At 45.0% G+C, this 26392-nt stretch overlaps 1 protein-coding gene across 1 annotated transcript; it reads left to right on the plus strand.

The window, feature by feature from the left end:
• Positions 1–4175: 4175 nt before the first annotated feature.
• Positions 4176–19079, plus strand: LOC105028513 (neuronal acetylcholine receptor subunit alpha-3). The gene is made up of 7 exons (XM_013133616.3): positions 4176–4633; positions 13018–13157; positions 13261–13305; positions 13413–13522; positions 13630–13837; positions 14954–15910; positions 18480–19079. The coding sequence occupies exons 1-7, from the start codon at positions 4576–4578 to the stop codon at positions 18603–18605; spliced, it is 1644 nt and encodes a 547-aa protein (XP_012989070.1). The 5' UTR covers positions 4176–4575; the 3' UTR covers positions 18606–19079.
• Positions 19080–26392: the final 7313 nt, after the last annotated feature.

Consider the following 26392-nt stretch of genomic DNA (forward strand, 5'->3'; position numbering starts at 1 on the left):
CCCTATACCTAACTCATAATAACTACACTTAACCTGACCTTATTACCTAACCCTATACCTAACTCATAATGACTACAGTTAACCTAACCTTATTACCTAACCCTATACCTAACTCATAATGACTACAGTTAACCTAACCTTATTACCTAACCCTATACCTAACTCATAATGACTACACTTAACCTAACCTTATTACCTAACCCTATACCTAACTCATAATGACTACACTTAACCTAACCTTATTATCTAACCCTATACCTAACTCATAATGACTACACTTTACCTAGGCCTTAATTGGAAGTTTTACCCTAAACCTAACCCCTAAGCCTGACAATCAAGTCCTCACATGGTCAATTCATCATGTTTGACCTACATGTTTGACCTTCCGCAGACTACCCACACACACGTGCATTTAATGCACATACATAGACACACACACATGCATTTAACGAATGTACATAGACACACACACATGCACACATATGTTTACTTAGCTAATCTAATTGGGCGCATCAAAGTTGATAAAACTGATTTTTACTAATCCTAACCCTATCCCTAAATTATCCCTACATTAAACTTGATAACCTTTATTGCTAAATGCAATCTAAATTAAACTCCGAAAATAACCCAAAACCCACGTAATGCCTAAACATTACAATAACCATATTTCTAACCCCGTAACTTCTGAAACAACCTAACACTAATGACAAATAAATCGGTTTCAAATTAGTCAAGATTTTCAGATTCAACCACAGTTTGGGGGCAACTTTGACCCTGATGTATTGTTAACTCAAACACCCAAACACGCACAATTCAATGCATTTAAAAATGCAGGCTTGATCAGCACATAATATGAATTAAACAGAGAACAGGTGTAAGTAAATCCGGGTCTCGTCTTCACCACATGGAATACTGGCCAGTCCCTTCCATCCCAAACTGCTCGCATATCCTCACTTCTAATTCTCATTGCGCCCCCTGTTTTGACAATCGAATCTTCGTATTTGTTTGTACCCTGAAGAAGCACTGCATTGAAGCAAGCCTGTGAATCCTCAGAAGGTAAGTTCCAGTAAAATAAACTAAATGAATCTTCAGGGTAAGACCCCAAAACGTATGAGCCAGAAACAAATGTGACCAAGCAGATGAAAGCAGGATACTAGTCTAGGCTACAGGATGGCATCGTTAGTATTCGTCTATGACTTTCATTTGCTCTGTGAGATCAGGTTACATCACATAAATGTCCTCTTGAGTTGAGACTTTCATACACATAAGCTTCAGTGAAGCTGTTTGTAACGTAGGCATTTCAATTGTTTTCAAGGAGTTTAAGTACTGATAAAAGCATGAAAATAAAGGAATAAAAAAGTACTCTCTTTTTCCTTTTCTACCTCTCAGATATAGGAAAGCGCATTCACTAAGATGATGATTTTTGAAACTATACTGACTATTTTGCTCTTTTAGCTGCTCCTAGCGTAACTATTCTAAGAGCTTTTGAAAAATAACAGCATGCCCGAATTTCTGCCCGGAGATTAAACACACACACGGAGAGTCTGCCTGGGATATTTTCCTCAAGGGGAAAGTTCAGCGATTAAACCTCTTATCAACCTAACCAGGGCAAGATGAACATGTGGATAACATTTCTATGTTCCTACGTACAGCATGAAGAGACTTTGAGCTAGAGGGTACTGCAGACCTCCAGCAGTGTCACGATGTGTCAGCAATTGTGTTAAGCAAGTTCCTTCAAACTGCATGTAGTGACACAAGTATATATATATATATATTCACATGTTTATGCGACTGGAGAAGTAGGTAAAGATCTTCAATGCCAACATCTTGAACTATCCCTATAAATAGGACAGCTCTCCCAGGACTACCGCACAGGACAAGTGCCGTTTATCTCTTTTATTTTGCATGACTGTGCGCCACTGGATTTAAAGAAGAGTAAAAGGAGAAAAAGCAAGAGCACGGAGAGAAGGAAAGAAGGAGAGAAAGGTCGAAAGAAAGAAGGAGAGAGACTGGAGGGGAAGATGGTGACGCTGAGAGACAGAGGGTAAGAAATAGATAGGTGGAGAGAAGTTAGCGTGTGAGGGAGAGAGAAAGGGCAAGAGAGAAAGGTAGAAATGAAGAGATAACCATGTTTATCCTCTGTTGGTTGGCTCTTGGGAGAGAGAGGGTTCTGCACTGCTCTGAGTCAGCCTCCGTACAAGGGAATACTCTGCAAATAGACAGTCTGTCACATTGAAGAAAATCATTGTTACTTTTTCTCTTCTCTTGTTATGGAGGTGTAGTCTATTCTGAACCTCTTTAACATTTTATGGTGGGGTGTGTGATGATGTAAGCTAGGTCTCTCCCTCTCCATCCATCTTTTACCATTTTATACCCTTTTAGGGATCCTAAATTTAAAGGTCAGAGTTGACAATGCCCAAGGATTAAACTAAATCAGCTCCGAAGATTGAGCACTTACTGTGAATTTAACCACAAGAGAATATGACCTATGAACTATGAAGCGTTTTCTTTCTACGTTTTCACCCAGAGTGTTTTCCCGCCAACAGAAAATGTCTTTAGGATGTCCCTGAAACATCCAGTTGTGTCCCCTGGACATTGTTAGGACGTCGCCTGTCTGGCGGCCAACAAACGATCTATTTCTGATCGTTACAAGCCAAAAGCGTCACTCCCATGTTATTCATGTGTTTACACTAAAATGTGTACAGTACACAAAAACAGCGGGCTAGCCAGAGGCGTTCCGACACAGGCAGATGGAGAGTGTCCACTGTAGATGACACACAAGACCCCAGGGCCTCCTCACTGCTGGGGCCATGCGGAGAGAATGAGGAGGACCGGGGGGGGGGGGGGGGGGGGCGATGGAGGAAGGCAACACCCCAAAAAGAACACCTGATTCCCTATGTTGAACTGGACATGTACTGGTGGGGGGGGGGGCATGCAAACTTGTGAAGAATCAAACAGCGGCATCGCAACTCCTCTGTAGAGCTCCCGAAGCACGCCACCGTGCATTACTGCATCCAGCCGACACCCAGGACTTGATGATCATAAAACATTCAAACATCACGTGGGCGCCACAAAGCCCACTCCGGCACAGGTCAGACACAGCCCCGTAGTTATCCTTCACTGTTTTTACAACCACACTGAAGAGTTACATCCTAGGTGTTTATACATGCAAAAACACACAGGACATTCATCTCTGAATATCTATGAGTATCTAACATGTATTTTTATAAGCCTTTCAATCTGATACTGTGAGAGTGGAGTTCAGACATGCTTGTGTGTGTGTGTGTGTGTGTGTGTGTGTGCGAGCGAGAGAGAGCGAGAGGAATGTGTTTATGTGTGTCTGTGTGAACTGTGTTTACCAAGGAACTCAGGGTTAATAACTATGTATGGATGTACCCATATATGCCGGCTAAGCCGATTAGAGGGGAAGCGGGCATGGTTGTGGCGCTGGTGCTGGTTGTGGAGATGGACTCACACAAAACCCTTAACTGCTGCCGAACACAGATACTGCCTCCAAAACAGCCCGGCGCAGCCACACACACACACAGCCACTTCACCGCCTAGCGAACCAGACCATCCAAAACGTCTGCCAGAAAGTCTGGGTGAACACAGAGGAAGAGTGTTTGTCAGCCACTGAAGCTGTCAGATGGCTGAATCTGAGTGGACTAGACTCTCCTCCCTGTTTAGTGGGATTGAGCCTCCGGGACATCAGCATTCTGAAGTTATAAAAGTAATAAATTTAGCTGGCAAATGATTGCTATGCGTGAAAAATCAATTAAGTGTCTAAATGGGTCATTTATAGCTCAGCATTAAACTGTGTGCGCGCCCGTGTGCATGTGTTTGTCTGGGGTGTGTGTGCGTACGCGCGAGGGTGTTAATGTGTATGTGTAATGGAAAGACAAAATAGAGAGAAAATAGGGATAGGGAGTTTCATCGATTATTTGACATGGACTACCTCGGCTCTGGTTTGAAATTAGTTGAGTTTTTCACTGATCAGTAGTTCCGATAAATCTGGAATCAGATAACGAGAAAGAACCCCATTTGAAGACCTTCTGGGGACATGGTGACGGGCATGAGACATTTAACATTTAAAACTGGCTGAGCAACGACAATACGTGCAACAATAAACCCTGAGTAATAGCGAATTCGAGAGTGGACATGCGTGAAGAGTGGTCATGTCCGAGAGCGCGTCTCAACACATAAGCACAACTCGACACGTAAAATAGTCTGCCATAATGGGTCTGTCGTGTAGTACATTCTACTGCTCCTATCGTTGGATAACAATGTGATAATTTTTTTTGTTTTTTTAGCTCTGCTGGGATATAACGTTGTTATACAGCTAAAATTACAACCTTATGACAAGATGAAAAGCACTTGCCAGTGAGTTTGTGACCAAGGAGGGGGCGGGGGATTAGCAGAAGTTCTCAATGTCTGAGAGCGCGCGCCAACATCAACCACCCCGTGCACAGCGAACAGAAAAATGTCTCTCTGAATTTTAACAATCGATTCCTGCTGTGTATTTACCAAACAGTCGTAATTCTTATCTAAAGGGAATTTCAGAGCGCCAAGGTGTAGATGAATCCCTCCGGGCAAGTCGCCGTGGTCCTTCTCTTGGTGCTACTGACAGCGCAAGGTAAGACGCGTTTGAAAGACGTGGGGATGTTTGAGAGTTTGGGGAGCGCAGAAGTAACTAATGAGCTGCGCTACTGCTGACTTCATACAACAGCCTAACATATGCTTTGCTTTTCATTAGGCTGATAAAAGGTCATTTAGCGTTTGCTGTCTTTTCTTATTGTAATGAGGATTTAATTGCCTTGTGTCTTCGACACATAGAAACCACGTCGAAAACTTGATCCATGATCTCCAGTCAGAAATATTTTGAGAATGAACACCTAAATATAATCTGTATTGTGGGCTACATAAGTTTATTGAAATCCCTGAATCTGTAACAATTTCTCAGATGGGAGGGGCCCGGGTTTTCCGTTAGCCTAAAGTAGGCCTATATTATTAATGATTATAAGCTACAACAAATTATATCGCATAGGCCTGTGATTAGCTCTGTCGTGATATCATGACAATGTTTAGCGTTATCAAGAATAGGATAACGGTATGGTTCAGTTTGTGTACTGAACGAAAATAACGGTATGGATAGGTTAGTGGTTCGTTTTCCCTGATGTGTGTGCGTGTGTGTGTGTGTGTGACGGACGGACTCGTGACATGTCAGTTATCGTTAGTATCCTATACATTACGTCAGTCATCCAGCTATATGCTACCACTCCACCCTTCCGTAACGTGTGCGTTTTGGCACACGGAGCACATGCAGTCATGGACATCGATTGGCTTGTATGTTGAGTGGATTGAGATGTAATATGATCAAATGTAGAACAACAATAAGATTTAACTCTACAAACCAAAGTGCAAGTAATCAAACTTCCTCTGTGGTGCTTGTACACTGGGTGTGCTCTACTTTCGACCCCAACTAAAGTTGCTAGGTATAAGTGGCGTGAATATCACATCGGCTTACAGAACACTCGTTCGGGCTCGGAAAAAAATACGTTTCTCCTCAACGACGTGTGTATAATTTCTTTGGACTCTAGTTTGGAAACAACTCTCTCTGACGGTGTTGATAGTTGTTTGGTAACAACTTTCTCTGAAGGTGGCAGTAGAAGAAAGGAAGGCGTGTGTTTATAAAAACGCCTCTGGAAAACCAATAGGGTTCTCTGTTCTGGTTGACAGACAAGACAGATATGGACATTTTACATGGACATAAAAACACATCAGGTGTTGTAGTGAGTTCACAGAGCCCTTTCTAAACACCTGTCCTCCTACTCTCCCACTTTTTCCTGCTCACCCCTTTCCACACACCTGTCCTCACACTATCCCCCCTCCCCCTCCCCACACACCTGTCCTCACATTATTCCCCTCCCCCTTACTACACACCTGTCTTTCCCCTACCCCTCCTCACCACACACCTGTTCTTCCCTTATCCCTCACACTACAAAGCTGTCCTCACACAATCCCCCACACTACACTTCTGTCCTCCCAGTCTGTACCAGGTTTTATGGGGAATGTGTGTCTTCTGTCCCAGTCAGGGTTGTGTCCTGATTAGTTTTTACTCCCAGTCAGGGCTGTGTCCTGGTCAGTTTTTACTCCCAGTCAGGGCTGTGTCCTGGTCAATATTTACCCCCAGTCAGGGTTTTGTCCTGGTCAGTTTTTACTCTGAGTCAGGGCTGTGTCCTGGTCGGTATTTACCCCCAGTCAGGGCTGTGTCCTGGTCGGTATTTACCCCCAGTCAGGGCTGTGTCCTGGTCGGTATTTACCCCCAGTCAGGGCTGTGTCCTGGTCAGTTTTTAATCCCAGTCAGGGCTGTGTCCTGGTCGGTATTTACCCCCAGTCAGGGCTGTGTCCTGGTCAGTTTTTAATCCCAGTCAGGGCTGTGTCCTGGTCAGTTTTTACTCTGAGTCAGGGCTGTGTCCTGGTCAGTATTTAGTCCCAATCAGGGCTGTGTCCTGGTCAGTTTTTACTCCTAGTCAGGTCTGTGTCCTGGTCAGTTTTTACTCCCAGTCAGGGCTGTGTCCTGGTCAGTTTTCAATCCCAGTCAGAGCTGTGTCCTGAACAGTATTTAGTCCCAGTCAGGGCTGTGTCCTGGTCAGTATTTAGTCCCAGTCAGGGCTGTGTCCTGAACAGTATTTAGTCCCAGTCAGGGCTGTGTCCTGGTCAGTATTTACTCTCAGTCAGGGCTGTATCCTGGTCAGTATTTACTCTCAGTCAGGGCTGTATCCTGGTCAGTATTTATTTTAGAATGCTGTCGCAATGTCGGTCTATTGGGGCATTACTGCCAGTATTGTCTCCTAACAAAGGAATTGCTGATCCTACAGCAGTCCTACAGATTTATAACGATGGACAGCAGTGAGATAAGGCATATTGTCTAAGCCGGTCTAAGGAGGTCTAAGCAGGTCTAAGGACTAAGCTATACAGAGAAAAGTATTTGACTAAATGACTAATACAAACAAGGAAAAAAATCCACCCGCATGCCCCCCAAAAAGAATGAGAAAATGTGCTCCCCGCCGGTTGTTTCTGAAGTGACACTGTTTCCAAAGTAGTGGTGCATTTTGCTCTGGTGCTTCTCCCACAACCCTTAGGGAAAAACTGCCGACCAACTGGCTTTTTTTGGTTAGTGCTTATATGTGTATGTGTTTGTTTGTGTGTGAATCAGTAACTCAGAGGCGTGAGGATCCTCCTAACACGATTGCTGTGCGATTATTGCATCGGGGGTTATTGCTCGGCGCTACGGTTTCAGAAATACACCGACACACACACAGACACACACACACTGCAGGAAGTGAGAACATAATCCTTCCCCCAATACCCCCACATATTGGCTTAAAACCCTGGTTGGTGTCCTCCACCTTCCCATCCAGCCTTCAGTGCCGTGTAACGGCACACGCTCGTCTGTGACTCACGAGGAACGTGCCGCTGTGGATTCCGATCAAACAGCGTTCGTTGCGTGCGCTCACGTGTCACCATGTGGGAAGTCCGTGTGCGGCAATTAAGAGCTATGTCCTGCTAGAAGGCACATCCAAGTTCACGTTCGTGCACATCTCTCTCTCTCTCTCTGTCTCTCTGTGTGTGTGTGTGTGTGTGTGTGTGTGTCAGTGTATGTGGGTCACTGGTATGTGGCAGTTGAGGGGTGAGATGCTGTTCAGAGTCACATGGAATGGCTTTTCTTGTTACAGAGGTTGTATCGGAGACGTGCTACAAACTCCTGATTATTTGAAGAACCTGCAGATGTTCGCATAAGCTGCTCTCCAAGGACATCTCTCAGGGAGCCACAGGGCACACTGGGGCATTAGTGAGACTGGTAATCAGGGTGGATGTGTAAAACACGTACACACAGACTTCTGTGTAGACCTGAAAATGGTCCCTTAACTCTAAACCGAAACCCATAACCTTAAACCTGACCTCTTAGAAGGAAATTGCCTTTTTTCTTTGCTGGGACTGGCTAGACTGGCAGTCACCAAATTATCAGGTTTTTCAATGTTTTTTCGAGGACCGGTGCCCACATGTATAGTAAAACCAGGATCATACACCCACAAACACACACACAGTTGATTGGATGGTCATACTTATCACACTTGTTACTCTAGTGAATACTAGTGAAACGTAAAACCCTGCTGAGATAACACACTATCTACAATCTGAATACGAGGCCTCACTCTAATGTTAAACCCTGCTGAGATAAGACACTATCTACTCTCTGAATACGAGGCCCCACTCTAATGTAAAACCCTGCTGAGATAACACACTATCTACTCTCTGAATACGAGGCCCCACTCTAGCGTAAAACCATGCTGAGATAACACACTATCTACTCAGATTCTAATCAAATGTGTGGACTGGTACCATTGGAGTGGTACCATTGGAGTAGTTGGAGTGGTACCATTGGAGTGGTACCGTTGGAGTGGTTGGAGTGGTACCATTGGAGTGGTACCATTGGAGTGGTTGGAGTGGTACCATTGGAGTGGTATCATTGGAGTGGTACCGTTGGAGTGGTTGGAGTGGTTGGAGTGGTACCATTGGAGTGGTACCATTGGAGTGCTACCGTTAAAGTGGTTGGAGTGGTACCATTGGAGTGGTACCATTGGAGTGGTACCGTTGGAGTGGTTGGAGTGGTACCATTGGAGTGGTATCGTTGGAGTGGTTGGAGTGGTACCATTGGAGTGGTTGGAGTGGTTGGAGTGGTACCATTGGAGTGGTACCGTTGGAGTGGTACTGTCGGCATTCTTCATAGGGTTTTTACAAATTTGATGGAGTCAGCTCTCTGGCTGTGTCTTTCTCCCGCCTTCTCTCTCTCTCTCTCTCTCTCTCTCTCACCCATTTCACTCACCTACTCTCTTTCTCTCTCTTCATCTTCCACATCTCTTTCTCTCTTGGACCAATCAGAGCCTTTAGCTTATTGATGGATGTTGTTAGTTCTTCACGGTAGACTTGCGCCCTGTGGTCGATTATGTCCAACGCGGGCCTGATCAAGGGCTCTCAGCCACTGAGGCTTCAGCACTTCAGAGCTCTTTGATCTATTAACACTCCGCTTCCTAATTCTAACTCAATGTGGCCAATTGAAAGGACTTCTATGTGTGTGCTTAGTGCTTTTTAACTGTGTATACAAAGTTAGCCCAGATCTGATATTTATTTTTATTGGTCTTTTGACCTGTGGCATGGTTGGCTACTGGCGATAACTTCTCGCCGGAGAGTGCAGTGAGATAAGAAGCAGAACATGTTGACGAATTGTGCTTTAGTGGAAACACATTTTGCTCTTCGGCTGTCTTGCAACTTGCTTTGGAGGTGTTAAAACTAGGCAAAGCCGTAATTGCGAATTGGACAACTTGAAATTGATAGGGCAGAAAATGTGGTTAAATGAAACAATAATAAGAATCAGACCCAAAAAGTCCTGATGTGATTGGTCGCACGACCAAAATGATGGAAAAATATCAGATTTGGGTAAGCTGTGTAACTGCTGCTAAAGAGATTTCTCTGAGGGTCCATTTCTGTCTGAACCGAGTTGGTCTGAACCCATTTGGTTTGACCTGGTTTAGTCCGAACCGAGCAGGTCCGATTCGATTTGGTCCGAACAGGGTTTATCAGAACTGAGTTGATCCGAACAGAGTTTATCTAAACCAAGTTGGTCTGAACCGATTTGGTCTGAACCGATTTGGTCCGAACCGAGTTGGTCCGAACCGATTTGGTCCGAACCGAGTTGGTCCGAACCGAGTTGGTCCGAACTGATTTGGTGTATTAGAGCATCATTTCCCATTCTCTTCGGTCTTATGTTGTACACATTTGTCTGATGTTTCTTGTCACAGTGATGTCACAAGAAGTTATTGTTAGAATCTAAATTACTTAAGATACCGATGTCTGCTAGGAAAAAAAGAAGGAAAGAAAGAAAGCATGAGAGGAGGAGGAGATAGGCGCGGGGAAGAGTAGAAAAGAGGAGGTAGAGGGAGGAGAAGAAGGAGGTGGGATAAGTAATGAGTGAGGAACTCTACTGTATTTCATCGATTTTACAGTGGGAACAAAAGGTCCAATTAATTAACCAACTATAATTGCCCTTGTTTCCCCTGACCAATTAGGAGCTTAACACAAGGTTCTCGGAGCGCAGCCAATCAGGGACCAGCACTGTGTTTTAAAGCAGGTAGCGAAGGCAGAAATTAAAGCAGTCCTCTGGAGGGGAGTGTTTTCATTAAGCTCTAAGACTGTGCAGCTCTCTGCGGAACTTCAAGTGACCTCGGAAAACTTGTGCGAAGTTTGTGATCTAAATAAGTTCTTTTGAGTTTATTATTGAGACATGGAGCATCAGGGACTGGTTGGCTGTGGGAACATGAAGGCTTGGCCTGGATAATGTTGTTTAGGAGACTGGGAAATTGTATTTTCTAGGGAAAACACTCAAAGTAATTGTATAAATCTCGAGTGACTTTGAGTCTATTTGCATTTTCATCTAGTGCGCTCCAAGGTAGTGAGATCTACCACACAGTGATTGCACTTAAGAACTTTCCTCAATAAAGCAGCTTAGAGAAATCCCCAAATCAGCTGCTAATCTAAACATCCAACTGGTATGTACAAATGAGACTCTCATCTAATTGAGAGATACTGGAAAGGCTGTGGATTCAGTACCTTCCTGGGAATGCATATACATTATCTCACGAAAATGAGTACACCCCTCACATTTTTGCAAATATTTGATTATACCTTTTCATGTGACAACACTGAAGAAATGACACTTTTCTACAATGGAAAGTAGTGAGCGTACAGCTTGTATAACAGTGTACATTTGCTGTCCCCTCAAAATAACTCAACACACAGTGTACTCATTTTTGTGAGATACTATGTCAACAGGAAGTAGTTCAATAAACGCATCCCCTACAATATTGTAAAATATCCCAAAAAAGTATTTTACAAAAACCCTGGATCTGCTAAATGACTAAAATGTAAATGTCCCAGGCATGGATGTAGCACAAAATTCTGGGCCCTTTACATAGGTGGTCTCTGAGGGCCCCTCCCCACTTTATTCAAGATTCAAACATTTTCGAGGGCCCCTCTACACATTAGGGCCCTATATACTAAGTACCACTTTTCCCCCCAGTCCAACGCCCCTGGTCCCAGGATCTGGACTGTCATGAGGTCGGTTGTCTAGCAGGCAGACAGACAAACAGGCAGACAAACACAGACGGGTGGTCTTTGAAAGGCTTTGTTCAGTTAACCAGGAGAGATAGAGTGAGTGAGAAAGGGAAAATTATAAATGAAGAGGGAAGAAATGAATGAGGTATGAGGATGAGGAACGAGAGTGGGATGTTGATGAAGGAAGGTGACGAAGGAACACAGTAAATATGCTGATAGAAAACCGAGATGGATGAGGATGAATAAAGAGAGAAATGAATGAGGGAGAATGAAGGGTTAATGAGGGTGAATAAAGTTGGTTGAGGGTGAATGAGGTGAGATGGATGAGGATGAATACAAAGAGAGCTTGGGCAGGAAAAAAGAAGGGAGAAAGGGGGAGTAAGGTTAGAGGGAGAAAGAGAGGAGCAGGAGCAAGGTTAGAGGGAGAAAGAGAGGAGCAGGAGCAAGGTTAGAGGGAGAAAGAGAGGAGCAGGAGCAAGGTTAGAGGGAGAAAGAGAGGAGCAGGAGCAAGGTTAGAGGGAGAAAGAGAGGAGCAGGAGCAAGGTTAGAGGGAGAAAGAGAGGAGCAGGAGCAAGGTTAGAGGGAGAAAGAGAGGAGCAGGAGCAAGGTTAGAGGGAGAAAGAGAGGAGCAGGAGCAAGGTTAGAGGGAGAAAGAGAGGAGCAGGAGCAAGGTTAGAGGGAGAAAGAGAGGAGCAGGAGCAAGGTTAGAGGGAGAAAGAGAGGAGCAGGAGCAAGGTTAGAGGGAGAGGGAAATGGAGAGGCCGGAGTCCTTGGAAGTCGTGACGGGGGTGGGTGGGTGGGGGTGGGAGTCTGTCCCAGGTGAGGCACAATTTTCTGCTCGGACAGGCGTGGGTTCGTGCACCACCCCCGGCAACCACGCCACAGGCAGAGGAGGTTTTTGTGGCATGTCATGAAACGACCTTCATCCTTACGGAGGTACTGAAACTCTGAATCTAATAGCACACACACACACACACACACACACACCAACACTGGACACTCTGTGCCTGTTTGATGGATTTGCTAAAAGCTTCCAGTTGTCACACCACGGTTTGATCAGTCACAACCTTCTCTCCATCCGCAGCAAACAGACATTGATTAAAACCTTAATGTGGGAAACATGTCGTAAAGCTCAGCTTCTCCTCAATTTTACCGTTCTGAAAAAGCTGCCCTCCGGGGCACATCGCTATGGCGATGTCTAAGAAAGCCTCACTGTATTTTACCACCAGAATGATTTCTCTTCTTTCTTATCTTCTCCTGTTTCAGGAGGTTAAGGGAACTGCTTCAGTGTCATAAGGGTGTTTCCTTGAAGCTGGGATCCTTCCGTTTCTAAATAAATCTTTTGGACTTGTGAATGGATGATACACACTTGTTGATCCTTGAAGAATATTGCCTCAGCCTTATTGGCTGATTCCAATTGTCCTGCCACATCAGAAAGCAAAAATTTAAATGTTTGAAAGGCAGTGTTCAGTTAAGATGGAGTGAGTGAGAAAGGGGAAAGGAAGAGTGAAACGGTTTAGACATAATGGCTGTGTGTTGAGTTATTTTGAGGGGACAGCAAATTAACACTGTTATACAAGCTGTACGCTCACTACTTTACATTGTAGCAAAGTGTAATTTCTTCAGTGTTGTCTCATGAAAAGATAAAATCTAATATTTGCAAGAATGTGAGGGGTGTACTCTCTTTTGTGAGATACTGTATATGTACACAGGCTGTGTATTATAGCTCTGTCCATGAATTTGAGAGTTGTTACATTTGTGGGGTGTACGCTTCTTGAAGTATGGATCCCAACTAGTAGTAAGATGAACAGTAAATCCAGGATATTTCCTTCCCTCTCCTTTCAGATGGTTTGTCATCTAAGGGGGAGGACAGGTTGTTCAGGAAGTTATTCAGGAGATACAACCAGTTCATCAGACCAGTGGAGAACGTTTCTGATCCTGTCACAGTAGAATTTGAGGTGTCCATATCCCAACTAGTCAAAGTGGTGAGATTCCCTGCATATTTATTTTTACAAAAATATTAAATTACTCACCGGCTTAATAATAATCATGTTTCATAATGTTTCTAATGTTTCCACTTCCTCTCAGGATGAAGTCAATCAGATTATGGAGACCAACCTGTGGCTGAGACATGTAGGTTATTGGCTGATTTAGAGACTGTAGTCCGTTTGGAACAGCACTTGAAGAATTACTGGATAAAAAAATCTGATCCAGGATCTGTTTTCACTTCACTGATGCAGGTCTGGAATGACTACAAGCTGAAATGGGTTCCCATCGAGTATGACGGACTGGAGTTCATCCGTGTGCCCTCCAATAAGATATGGCGGCCGGACATCGTCCTATACAACAAGTGGGCTAAAAGTGTTGTTGACAATCACCCGACTTCAAAAGCTCCAGTTCTTTGGGTGTTCGTTAGCCGTCAGTGCTAAATGGTACTGAATTCTCTCCCTTCTTCAGTGCTGTGGGAGATTTTCTGGTCGAGGACAAAACCAAAGCTCTGCTGAAGTTTGACGGCACCATAACCTGGACCCCCCCGGCCATATTTAAATCTTCCTGCCCAATGGACATCACCTATTTTCCCTTCGACTACCAGAACTGCTCCATGAAGTTTGGCTCCTGGACCTACGACAAGGCCAAGATTGACCTGGTGCTCATAGGGTCAAAGGTAAGCAATTACACATTTTAAAATGTTCCTTTTTAATCATTCCTCAGATGCCCTTTTTCAGAGCTAAGTACAGTAAATGCATTAATGTCAGGACATCTGGTTAGGACCGTCACACAACCCAGTTATAGTAAGTACACCATTACTGAATGAAGTAGATATTGGTGAAGTTGGAGCTAGAGGGATTTTTGTTTTCCAGAAGTACCAACACTGGGCTTATTTTGGATGCTTTTAGGGTAGGTGTCCTGAACTTGGGCGGGGGCTATGCTCCTCCTCTTGTAGGGGTGGTGGGGGGAGGAGACGGGGTGTCAGTCGTTTGTGGAGAGAAGAGGATGGGGCCTAGAAACAGTCAGTGGACTCAGAAACCCTCCGGGTCACCTGGTAGGATGCAATGCACGAGTGCCCAGAGCCTGAGTCAACCCCCCAGCACTGAGAGGGTGGAGAGGAGGATCTGATTCCTGGTGTCAAAGACAGCAGGTTTTAGAGGATGAGAACACGGGAGAATTCGGTCTCGGCTGAGCAATCAGTCTTGAAGCCTGACTGGCTACAGTCAAGGAGATTGCACTGTGAGAGTCAACAGGAGGGTTGGTCAGAGACGGCGTGCTCAAGGGATTGTGAATGGAAAGACATGTGGGAAATCGGTCTGTAGTTTCTGACATCTGAAGGTAAGGTTTGGGTTTTTCTTGAGGAGGTGAATGACTCTGGCCATATTAATGAGGAGGTGATGCAGCTTGGGGGTTTGCTCCTTTGCTTGTATGCTATTTTACTAACATCTTTACCTGGTCTTTAGCCACTCTTAGAGGTTCCTCTCTAGGTTTCTTTCTAATTTTGAACCCTGCTAGGTAGTTTTTCCTAGTCACTTCGTTTACTGTGCATTCATCTTGTTGCTTGCTCTGTGGGGTTTCAGGATAGGTAACTTTAAAAGCAATTTTTGACAATTACTGAGGTGAAAAGGGCTTTATAAATATATTATTTGATTGGTTGATTCACATAAAAATAAATTAACCAATTGTTTACTTAGTTGATTTCAATAGAAATTCCCTGGCCTTTTTTGTCAAGTAATCTCAGTGGAAACCCACCCTCCACTCCACTGTTGGACGTACCACTGTCTCTCCATAGGTGAACCTCAAGGACTTCTGGGAGAGTGGCGAGTGGGAGATCATCGACGCTCCGGGCTACAAGCACGACATCAAGTACAACTGCTGTGAGGAGATCTACCCGGACATCACCTACTCCTTCTACATCAGGAGGCTCCCGCTGTTCTACACCATCAACCTCATCATCCCCTGTCTGCTCATCTCCTTCCTCACCGTCCTGGTCTTCTACCTGCCCTCCGACTGCGGGGAGAAGGTGACCCTCTGCATCTCCGTCCTCCTCTCCCTCACCGTCTTCCTCCTGGTCATCACCGAGACCATCCCGTCCACGTCCCTGGTCATCCCGCTCATTGGGGAGTACCTCCTTTTCACCATGATATTCGTCACACTCTCCATCGTCATCACCGTGTTTGTGCTCAACGTCCACTACCGCACGCCCATGACCCACACCATGCCGGCCTGGGTCCGGTCCGTGTTCCTGGGTCTACTGCCCAGGGTGATGCTTATGCGGAGGCCCGCGGACCAGGACTGCCTCTCCTCCGTCGGGACCGGACGAGGGGACGGGGCGGTGGAGGGGAGTGTCAGAGGTGGGGGCGTAGGGGGAGGGGGAGGAGCGGGGAGGAAGAGGAAGAGCAGCGCGGGGGGCGTTCGAGGCGGCGGGTGTGTGCCGCCGGACGCCGGTGCCGTCGCCTCCGAAAGGGCGCAGGTTGGGGCGATGAACTGTGTGGAGTACGGGGAGGTGCCGATCAAGCCGAAGTTCCCATGTAAGGGGAAGGAGGTGCCGATCCCCACTGTGCCCCCTGTGCCCCCCCCTGGTGCCCCCTCGGAGCCGGAACCGCCCAAAGTGACCCGAGCTCTCAACGCCCCGCCCAATGTCAGCGCGGTCTTGGCCTTCTCCGTGGTCTCGCCGGAGATCAAGCAGGCTATCGAGAGTGTCAAGTACATTGCTGAGAACATGAGGACGCGCAACAAGGCCAAGGAGGTGGGTGAGATCCAGATTACTGCTTTGTTTTTTACGAGTCCATAGCCTTTGTTGCCTTTGATAAACCGTACATTGTTGTTGCAGCTTGCTGTGTTTCCTTCAGTGGTTAAAACATGCTCTAAATGCTCTAAACATGCTCTGAAATTCAACACTACTGTTGTTTGCTCCTTGGGGTTTAAGGCCGGGTGTCTCTGTAAAGCACTTTGTGACAACTGCTGTTGTAAAAAGCGCTTTATAAATAAATTTTGATTGATTGATTGATTGAAATGGAAGTCCAGTGTAAATAAGTAGGTTTCGGGTCACATTCCTATGAGTGAAAATAAGACTGCAGAAGCATTCACTAAATATTCCCCCTCAGCCAGTCCAGGAGACGTCACAACTATATGAGATATATGAAGGACAGGCAGGCTGACATCAGCGAAAACAGCCAAGCATTCTTAAACATACAGACCACACACACACACAGACACACGCCTGAAACAGACATACACTGAAACTGTTAAAACCTTTTACACTGAAACTGTTAAAACCTTTTACATTGAAACTGTTAAAACCTTTTACATTGAAACTGTTAAAACCTTTTACACTGAAACTGTTAAAACCTTTTACATTGAAACTGTTAAAACCTTTTACACTGAAACTGTTAAAAACTTTTACATGCAGTATAAAAGAGAAGTGTAAAGCTGCTCTCTCTCCCAATATCAGTTTTGTTCTCTCCCTGTCTCGCTCTTTCCCTCTACTCTTCTCACTCTCTGTCCTTCTCTCTATCTTCCTGCAACTGGCTGATATTGCACAATGTTTTCTTGGTAAGAGCCCAGCTCAGGATTTGAATGATGCATATAGAGTTGACACACACCTCTTAGGATACAATGGCAATGCATTATCCTGATCACCACACATACACAATACACGCCTGAAACAGACACACACTGGAAACAGACACGCCTGTAACAGACACACACTGGAAACAGACACGCCTGAAACAGACACACACCTGAAAAGACACATACCTGAAACAGACATGCCTGAAACAGACACACGCCTGAAACAGACATACACTGGAAACAGACACGCCAGAAACAGACACACACTGGAAACAGACACGCATGAAACAGACACACACTGGAAACAGACACGTCTGAAACAGACACACGCCTGAAAAGACACATACCTGAAACAGACACACGCCTGAAACAGACACATGCCTGAAACAGACATACACTGGAAACAGACACGCCAGAAACAGACACACACTGGAAACAGACACATGCCTGAAACAGACACACACTGGAAACAGACACATGCCTGAAACAGACACAAATAAGAGACACATGCCTGAAATGGACACATGCCTGAAACAGACACATGCTTGAAACAGACACACAGCTTTAATAGACAAATGCCTGGCCCAGTTCCTCTTTATGCTATCTGGGCTTGAGGATTACCGGTCTTTTTCTGTCCTTCTGTGGCCCTCAGCCTACCTCCAAACCTCTCCCTTTCTCTCTTTTTCTCTCTCTGTCACTCATTCCTCATCTTCCTTTTTTCCCTTGCTGTTTCTTACGGGTGTGGAACATATTTGCATATTCTGTGCAGGATGCTCATCATGGTGAACGCAGCGTAGAAATCCTATAACACAGTTTAACTGTAGCCAGTGGGTCGCTTTTTTCAGAGTCAAGAATCAACTCGCGGGCACTTTCAGATGTCGCCAAGGAAAGGCCAATGATGTGTTTAAGTCCTTCAAAGAAAGAGAGGGAAGGAAAACGAGTCAGAGAAGGAAAGTGAATGAGAGATGGGGAGGGAGTGTAGCTCCCTCCAATAACTGTTCCTTGATTTTAACTGGTGGTTTTATTCTGCAGTTTTAGTCAGTATTATCACTTTCCATGAGAACTATGAAGTAAATAAAAATACAGCACTCTTACAGCTTTCTTGTCTTATCAGTGACTTAGTAGCTTGATATTACTCTGAAGTGCTTACATGCATAAAAACAATTTAGCTGGAGATATAACAGTATCAAATTAAACACATGAATAACAGACAAATACCTCATTGGCTGCTTATTACAGAAGGGAGGAAATCAAAAACCTCAGACTTCTTATTCCAGGCACGACTTCACACTTCATCCTTAATTATAATTAATGTTAACTTACTAAGATACACACTTCAAACCTTTTCAAACTCCACCCAAGGACACAAAAATCAGCTAACACGGCATGGGACTGCCTTCACTAAAATGTGTGTCGCTATGATAATAATCCCTATAACAACAGTTCTTTGCCACATAGTTCCGCTTGTCTTACCATTCCCCCCCGCATAGCAAACAAATAAACAGTTCAAACAGACACAACGACTCAAACTGACTGGTTAATTGTCAGTTACAGAGGAAGGGGCAGACAGGAAGTGAGAGGATGAGAGAGTCGGAGAAAGATGTGTGCATTTCCTACTTATTGGACATTAAAACCCTGCTTTAACATTTCATTGTGTATCTTTCTTTCTTTGTCTCCCTCTCTCCCCCTTGCTCTCTCTCTCTCACTCTGTCCCCCTCTTTCTTTCTGACCCCCCAACCCCCCAGGTGGAAGATGACTGGAAGTACGTTGCCATGGTGATTGACAGGATCTTCCTCTGGGTGTTTGTGACAGTTTGTATCACTGGAACTCTGGGACTGTTCCTGCAGCCTCTCATCAGCTTCTTCACATGAAACTTTCTCTCTCTCTCCCTCTCTCGCTCCCCCTCTCCCTCTCCCTCTCTCTCTCTTCTCTCAGCCATGCTGCTCTACTCCATTCTCTCTTTTGTCTTTCTAAATTTTTCTTCCTTATACTTTCCGTTTTCTTATACGCTCTTTTTCCGTCCTCTCTTTCTAACTCACGCTCCCTCACTTTGATTTTAACAAGTCTACAAAACACAACAAGAACAAGATGACTAAATCAACGGTTGATTTAGTGTATGGTGCTACAGTACTGTGGTGATCTCCATTGGCCAGTGGAGAAGTTGGTTCTTGTTCACGCTCTAGACACCATGGCTCTAGGATATGCAGCTCTAGAATATGCAGCTCTAGAATATGCAGCTCTAGAATATGCAGCTCTATGATGTACGCTTAGACAGTAGCAGAGTTAAGGAGTTACTTGAATGATGCCTTGTTCTTAATGCCAGACGTTTCGTGATGCTGTAGTCCAGGGGTACTCGCACTGTAGAAAAAATATTATGGTTGGGGCTGGAAAGACCGGAAGGTTCATCGAGATATGCCACACACGTATGTTCTGTCAGTATATTATAACACGAATTCGATTAAGTGCAAAATCAAAGGGTAAAAATAAATATGACCACATAAGCATGGCGGTCCCCTGGCGATCCATTGTGGAGCGCCGTGTGGTTCCGTGGAACGGTTTGAAAACCCCTGCTGTAGTGCGTTACAAATCTGCGTCGTCAGTAGTGTGGAATGCTTAGGTTTTTCTTACCGTGGACCGTGCTATAGCATATACTCCTGGGCCAAGTCACACTGTATATACAGAATATATCATTTATGCATGATTCATATAATTAATAGATGCAATTATATATTAGCCAAGTGTAAATACGGTGTCTGTACAGACATGGCCGTACGACATAGACCTCATTCTCATGTTTGTGACGACATGTTTGCATCTCAAACTGGTGTTGACCCACCACTTGTATGTAAATGTGTGAATTGTATAGAGACGCTTTGCAATGCATGCTGTACATTAAAATCTCTCAGAAAATATTTGGAAAGACAAGCCTGTAGTGTTGCTTTCATTTGTTATGTACATGTAAAGGTATAAAACAGGGTATTTCAGCTGAAATTATTTCAGTCGAGGGTATTTCATTGGAAAATATTTCAGTCAAGGGTATTTCATTGGAAAATATTTCAGTCGAGGGTATTTCATTGGCAAGTATTACTATAGAGGGCTTTTCAGTGGAGGGTATCCTAGTGAAGGCAATTTCAATTGTGTATTTCAGAGTAAGGTATTTTAGAGAGTATTTTGGTTGTGGGTAGTAAATAAAGGGGGAGAAGAGGCTGAAATAAATGAAGATTAATTTAATCCGGTTTATTTAATCTTTATCGTTGAAGAATTACAGGTTGTAGAGATGTGAAGGTCATTGTATTAGATGACCCATGCACTGTTCACTGTGTGAGCAACATCTGTTTTGCAGCTGGTGACCCCAATATTCAAATGCAATGGTCTATTCAACTGGCAACAAGTTTTTATAGTGTCGTTTTCACTATTACCACCCCATTTCTCAAGAGTTTAAAGCTGTTTGCGGGCCACAGCTGGCTCGCGGGCCAGGGTTTGGATACCCTAGTCAGAGATGCAGATCACAGGGAGGGGGAGGAGCCAGGGGTGGAACTAGATGATGTGGGGAGTAGTCATCTAGCAATAACCTGGGGCTTGCTATAGGCCTGCCGGGCTTAATGAGTCATCGCTCTCTGGGTGCCTGTCTGGGTGCCTGTGGGCAACACAGCCACTGGAGCAACAGAAACCCCACACACACACACACACATGAATACACACGCGGTCGAAAACACAACGCACACGCACAGGGAAGAGGAATGGTCATGCCTGACAATTTTCGCTTTAACCGTTTGACCCGTACGGTCACACCAGTGCGATCAGGCTAGAGTGGTCCCGGAGCGTACGGTCACACCAGTGTGATCAGGCTAGAGTGGTCCCGGAGCGTACGGTCACACCAGTGTGATCAGGCTAGAGTGGTCCCTGAAGCGTACGGTCACACCAGTGTGATCAGGCTAGAGTGGTCCCGGAGCGTACGGTCACACCAGTGTGATCAGGCTAGAGTGGTCCCGGAGCGTACGGTCACACCAGTGTGATCAGGCTAGAGTGGTCCCAGAAGCGTACGATCACACCAGTGTGATTAGAACGTCATGTTTAGAACGCACCATTAGCATGCCTAGCTACAAGTAACGTAACAATGGCTGGTCAGACCGCGCTGTTATTTACTCACATTTAGCTCAAACGGTGTTTACAACTTCATTTCCTGATTGTAATTGTTTCAAGACCACACTATGATATTAACCAGGTAGAAAGCATTCAAATCGGGACAAGAAGTGTTACTTACGTACCAACAGACAGCCAACACTAATACACAAAAAACTAATTATATATATAACTATAACTACTATAGAGCAACTTAACATTTCCTGGAAGAACTGACAACCGATCAAAACCATTGTAAAAACCTTCTAGAAGTTACGTTACCCGTTGTATGCTTTTTATAGTTTATTCATTTTCACTGCACTGAATTACTGGTCACGCTTTGTTAGCTAGCGGTTAGCTGACGTTTTCTAGCTACTTTTGCAGCTCTTAGAATTTGAGTCAACGAGAGAAGCTTGCAATGCAATGTATGTAGTGTTCCTTACCTGGCAAGGTGACTGTTCAAATGCTGGAGTGAGTTCAAATGCTGGGGTGAGTACTGAGGTCTCAGGTCACAAAGGTGTACACTGACTGTGGTCTCCTTGTGACTGTTCAAATATTAAGTCTCGAACACACAATGACATTGTTCCGAGGCAGCGCTGGACCTTGTTCTGCCTGAGACTTGGTGCGTCCATTTCAGACATGTAGAATGAGGTGCTTCAAAACATTGGGAGTATCGGGAGTATGTTTTGTTTGTCTTTCTGTCTGTCTGCCTTTCTGTCTGTCTGCCTTTCTGTCTGTCTGTCTGCCTTTCTGTCTGTCTGTCTGCCTTTCTGTCTGTCGGTCTGCCTTTCTGTCTGTCAGTCTGCCTTTCTGTCTGTCTGCCTTTCTGTCTGTCAGTCTGCCTTTCTGTCTGTCAGTCTGCCTTACTGTCTGTCAGTCTGCCTTACTGTCTGTCAGTCTGCCTTTCTGTCTGTCTGCCTTTCTGTCTGTCAGTCTGCCTTACTGTCTGTCAGTCTGCCTTTCTGTCAGTCTGCCTTTCTGTCTGTCTGCCTTTCTGTCTGTCAGTCTGCCTTTCTGTCTGTCAGTCTGCCTTACTGTCTGTCTGCCTTTCCGTCTGTCAGTCTGCCTGTCTGCTGTCGTGTTTATCTGTCTGTCCTGTTTCCCTCAGAGCTGACAGAAGAAGCTGGGCAGAGAGCTCTAAGGAGTTTCCATAATGTGGCCTTTAGATCAACCAGAGAAGGAGAGAGAGAGAGAGGGAGAGAGAGGGAGGGAGAGAGAGGGAGAGGGGGGGGGGGAGAGGGAGAGGGAGATGAAAGGGAAGGAGGAGCAATAGAGAGAGTAGGAGGGATGTTGATGAGGGGTGTTTAAGGATATAGTGTGCGAGACAACTCGTGTACTAATTAAAACTCCCTTTTCACCCTGTCACCTCCCTCTCTCTCCCCCTCTCCCTCTCTCCCCCTCTCCCTCTCTCCCCCTCTCTCTCCCCCTCTCTCTCCCTCTCTCCCCCTCTCTCTCTCTCTCTCAGATCCTGACTCGGTCCTGTACTGTAGCAGTTTCCTCTAATGATCATTATCCACATCTGAGTGTATCCCTCCAACACACAGTAATTGTGCAAAGCGCATAGAGTAATTATAGCCAACCCCCTAGCTAAGCCATGGAGGCTTTCATGCTTCCTTGGGGTGTGTCAAAAGTAGGAGCGTGGATCTTCCGCAACAAGAACGGCTGATGTGTTTTCCTTGCGTGGCAGTCAGGGCACTGGGCTGTGAGAGGAGGGGCGATGCATTATTAAGACTGGCAGAGGATGAATATTTTACACAGCCCTCCAAGTCGCCACAGTGTGACTGCAGTCATTCAGCTGCAGGGTATCATGGCAACCTGCTCTGTCAGTGGTTAAATGCGGAGGTTGGAGGCAGAACACACAACAAAACTCTCACTTGCAGGTTCCTGCTTGACCGAGCTTAAGAAGTGAAAAATGATAAATGAGATGTGATGCAATTTTCTATAATCAACCGCAGTAACAACACTAATGATAATATTACCAGCCGGGTGCATTTACAGCACCAGTAGTATAGACATACATATTTACACTGATGTGTACCTGTGTGTGTGTGTGTGTGTGTGTGTGTATCTAGGATGTAGGATGGTCTCTCATGCTCTCTGTGCGTTTGTCATCAAACTTTTAGAAAGTCTTGTTTTAGAGGGGTACTTCCTACACTCCTCCCTCCTCCACCTTCTCCCTCCTGCTCCTCCTCCGGGAAGAGACTCAGTTGTAGAGTCCAGGGCGGTTATAAAGGCCAGGGCTGTTATAAAGGCCAGGGCTGTTGTAGAGGCCAGGGCTGTTGTAGAGGCCAGGGCTGTTGTAGAGGCCAGGGCTGTTGTAGAGGTCAGGGCTGTTATAAAGGCCAGGGCTGTTATAAAGGCCAGGGCTGTTGTAGAGTCCAGGGCTGTTATAGACGCCAAAGCTGTTATGGAGGCCAGGGCTGTTATAGACGCCAAAGCTGTTATAGAGTGCAGGGCTGTTGTATATGCCAGGGCTGTTATAGAGGGCAGGGCTGTTGTAGATGCCAGGGCTGTTATGGAGGCCAGGGCTGTTATAGAGGCCAGGGCTGTTATGGAGGCCAGGGCTGTTATAGAGGCCAGGGCTGTTATTGAGGACAGGGCTGTTGTAGATGCCAGGGCTGTTATAGAGGGCAGGGCTGTTGTAGAGGCCAGGGCTGTTATAAAGGCCAGGGCTGTTATAAAGGTCAGGGCTGTTATAAAGGCCAGGGCTGTTATAAAGGTCAGGGCTGTTATGGAGGCCAGGGCTGTTATTGTGGCCATGGCTGTTGTGTTACTTATGGTAACACCTTCAACTTATAATAACACAATGGACTTAGGATAACACCATGGACTTAGGGTAACACCATGGACTTAGGGTAACACCATGGATTTAGGGTAACACCATGGACTTAGGGTAACACCGTGGACTTAGGGTAAAGCGAGGTATTCTTCTGTGAGCGATGGGGACGGTATGTGCCGGGGGCCAGCCAGCCGTGACTAAATGGAGGAGACTCTGAGATGAATAATTCATCCCAATGGTAAGCTGTGTGAACACACACACTTTGGCGCATACACACACATTGCTAGTCACATTAGTACACACAAACACACAGGACAGACAGACAGAGTTCAGAGTTATAGTTTTACTCCCTGCTGTTGAATATTTATGGCAGGACAGAGGGACATTGTCTCTAAATGTAAAAAAAGAACTGTATGTTTCCTGTGGCTAAACAACAATATATGCTTTTGAAAATAAATAATTTAACTGTCTGTAGTGCATTTTTGTGGTTGTGTGAATGGCTTATGTATCAGACATGCAGGATGAATGCAGGATGAATGTGAATTCAGGATTTTATGACAGACAGACAGTGAGAGAGACAGACAGACGGCAAGAGAGAGACAGACAACAAGAATGATAAAGACAGACAACGAGAGAGAGAGAGCGAGAATAAGACAGACAATGAGAGAGAGAGAAAGACAGACAATGATAGAGAGAGAGAGAAAGACAGACAGACAGCGAGAGAGAGATTTAGCCAACAGAGAACAAACAAGACATCTGTGTTTGTTCATGTTTAGGTGTGTTTGTGTTTCTGCGTGTCAAGAATGATTCTCAGAAGTACAGTCCGGTACATTGAGTTTCACAGCAGAAGAACCCTGTTATGTTATATCAGTATTTAACATAATCTACATATATGACCTCGTTTGACCTTACATATGACCTCGTTTGACCTTATCACATGTGCATGTGAACCAATTGACATACATGACCAAATCAACATGTACAAACATGAGACTTGCTCAACATGTTGGTATGGGAACTAATCAACATGTATGACCTCATCATAATGTTGGAGTATGACCTGTTCCAGGGTTTCTCAAACCCCAGGTTGTGGACCAGTGCCAGTACGTGGAGGAATGCATGCCAGTCTGTGACATGTCCCTAAGAAAGACGTCCCCCTGACTGCCTTGATGCTTCCTTCATAGAACTGAAGTTACACGCGTAAACGGTGATGTCTGCTGTTTAACGTTTGGCACCAACAGATTGCTTTTCATTTCAATGCTACAAATTTTACTTTAGCTTTTGAAAAGTTATTATGACTTCTAAGATGAACGCTATGACTCTGAAAAATACATTTGTGTACTCTGTTTCTCTGTATGTTGCTCACAAGTTCCGTAGGACACGCTCACACTTCGTAGAACACGCTAACACTTCGTAGAACACGCTAACACTTCGTAGAACACGCTAACACTTCGTAGGACACGCTAACACTTCGTAGGACACGCTAACACTTCGTAGAACACGCTAACACTTCGTAGGGCACGCTAACACTTCATAGAACACGCTAACACTTCGTAGGACACGCTAACACTTAGATGAGTCACATAGAGCATTTGGGAACACCCTGCTGTACTAAATATATTACTCCACAACAGCAAACCCTTCCCAATGGACCCCAAGCTGTTCCATGTATTTGATTTATTCCAGAGCTAGCACACCTGACTCCCCTGTCCTGTAATCATCGAGCCCTTAACTCGGTGAATCAGATGTGCCAGTTGAGAGGTACAGTGAAGTTATCAAACATCTGGTGGTCCCCGAGGAGGGGCTTGAGAACTCCTGCACCACAGGGGAGAACTTAATGAATGATGAGAGGAGTGAGAGATGAGGAGTGAGAGAAGAGGAGTGAGAGAGAGAAGAGAAGAGAAGGGTGGAGGACAGGGCAGCTCTACCGTATTTATGCGTGTGAGTGCGTATGTTCATGCATGCCTGCTCACATTTGTGTGTCCGTGTGAATGCATGCTTGTGTATGTGTGTGGACATATGTGTTTGTGTTTCTTGCCTGGATTGAGGCAATTGAGGATGGCATCAAATACTAGCAATACTATGCCATAACATAACATACCATAAATTAACTAAAGCATTGTTCCCTTCAAAGACTCTGGATACATGGGACATGCTCCTATGAAGACTCTGGGTCCTGGGGACATGCTCCTATGAAGACTCTGGGTCCAGGGTACAGGCTCCTATGAAGATTCTGGGTCCATGGAACATGCTCCTATGAAGATTCTGTGTCAAGGGAACATGCTCTTATGAAGACTGGGTCCAGGGGATTTGCACAGCACAAAGAGAAGATCTATGCGGTAGCCATATAAAGAAATCTCGTCAACATAACATCTGGATTTCATGACTGGGCATTTTTCTAAGGCCTATGACATTTATGGTAATACAAATGTATGAAATCTGAACTTGAAAAAAGTGAAAAACGTACCTAACTTAAACTGCTTCAAATACACAGTCATTTTTGCATTTCTCAGGTTGTGTGGGTTTTATTATTATTTGATAATGTTATGTGATCTGTTTCTTACAGTTTTCTAATTACACGATTTAAAGGGGAGAAACACATTAATGACAATCTCTTTAAAACCATATAACTGCTCTGATAAAGATGGAGCACTGATCGTGGTACTGATTTGCCACGCTAGCGTTTTAGTCCGTCAGACATCAACCCTCTTTTTCTCCCGATATCAGCTGTCACCGCCGAGATGCAATGACATCCTT

Source organism: Esox lucius, chromosome 4, assembly GCF_011004845.1.
Source record: "Esox lucius isolate fEsoLuc1 chromosome 4, fEsoLuc1.pri, whole genome shotgun sequence".
Classification (NCBI taxonomy): domain Eukaryota; kingdom Metazoa; phylum Chordata; class Actinopteri; order Esociformes; family Esocidae; genus Esox; species Esox lucius.

Coding starts and splice junctions, on each gene's coding strand:
- LOC105028513 (XM_013133616.3), top strand. CDS start 4,576: ATGAATCCCTCCGGGCAAGTCGCCGTGGTCCTTCTCTTGGTGCTACTG. Junction 13,523..13,629: donor GACATCGTCCTATACAACAA/GTGGGCTAAAAG, acceptor TCCCTTCTTCAG/TGCTGTGGGAGATTTTCTGG. Junction 15,911..18,479: donor CGCGCAACAAGGCCAAGGAG/GTGGGTGAGATC, acceptor CCAACCCCCCAG/GTGGAAGATGACTGGAAGTA.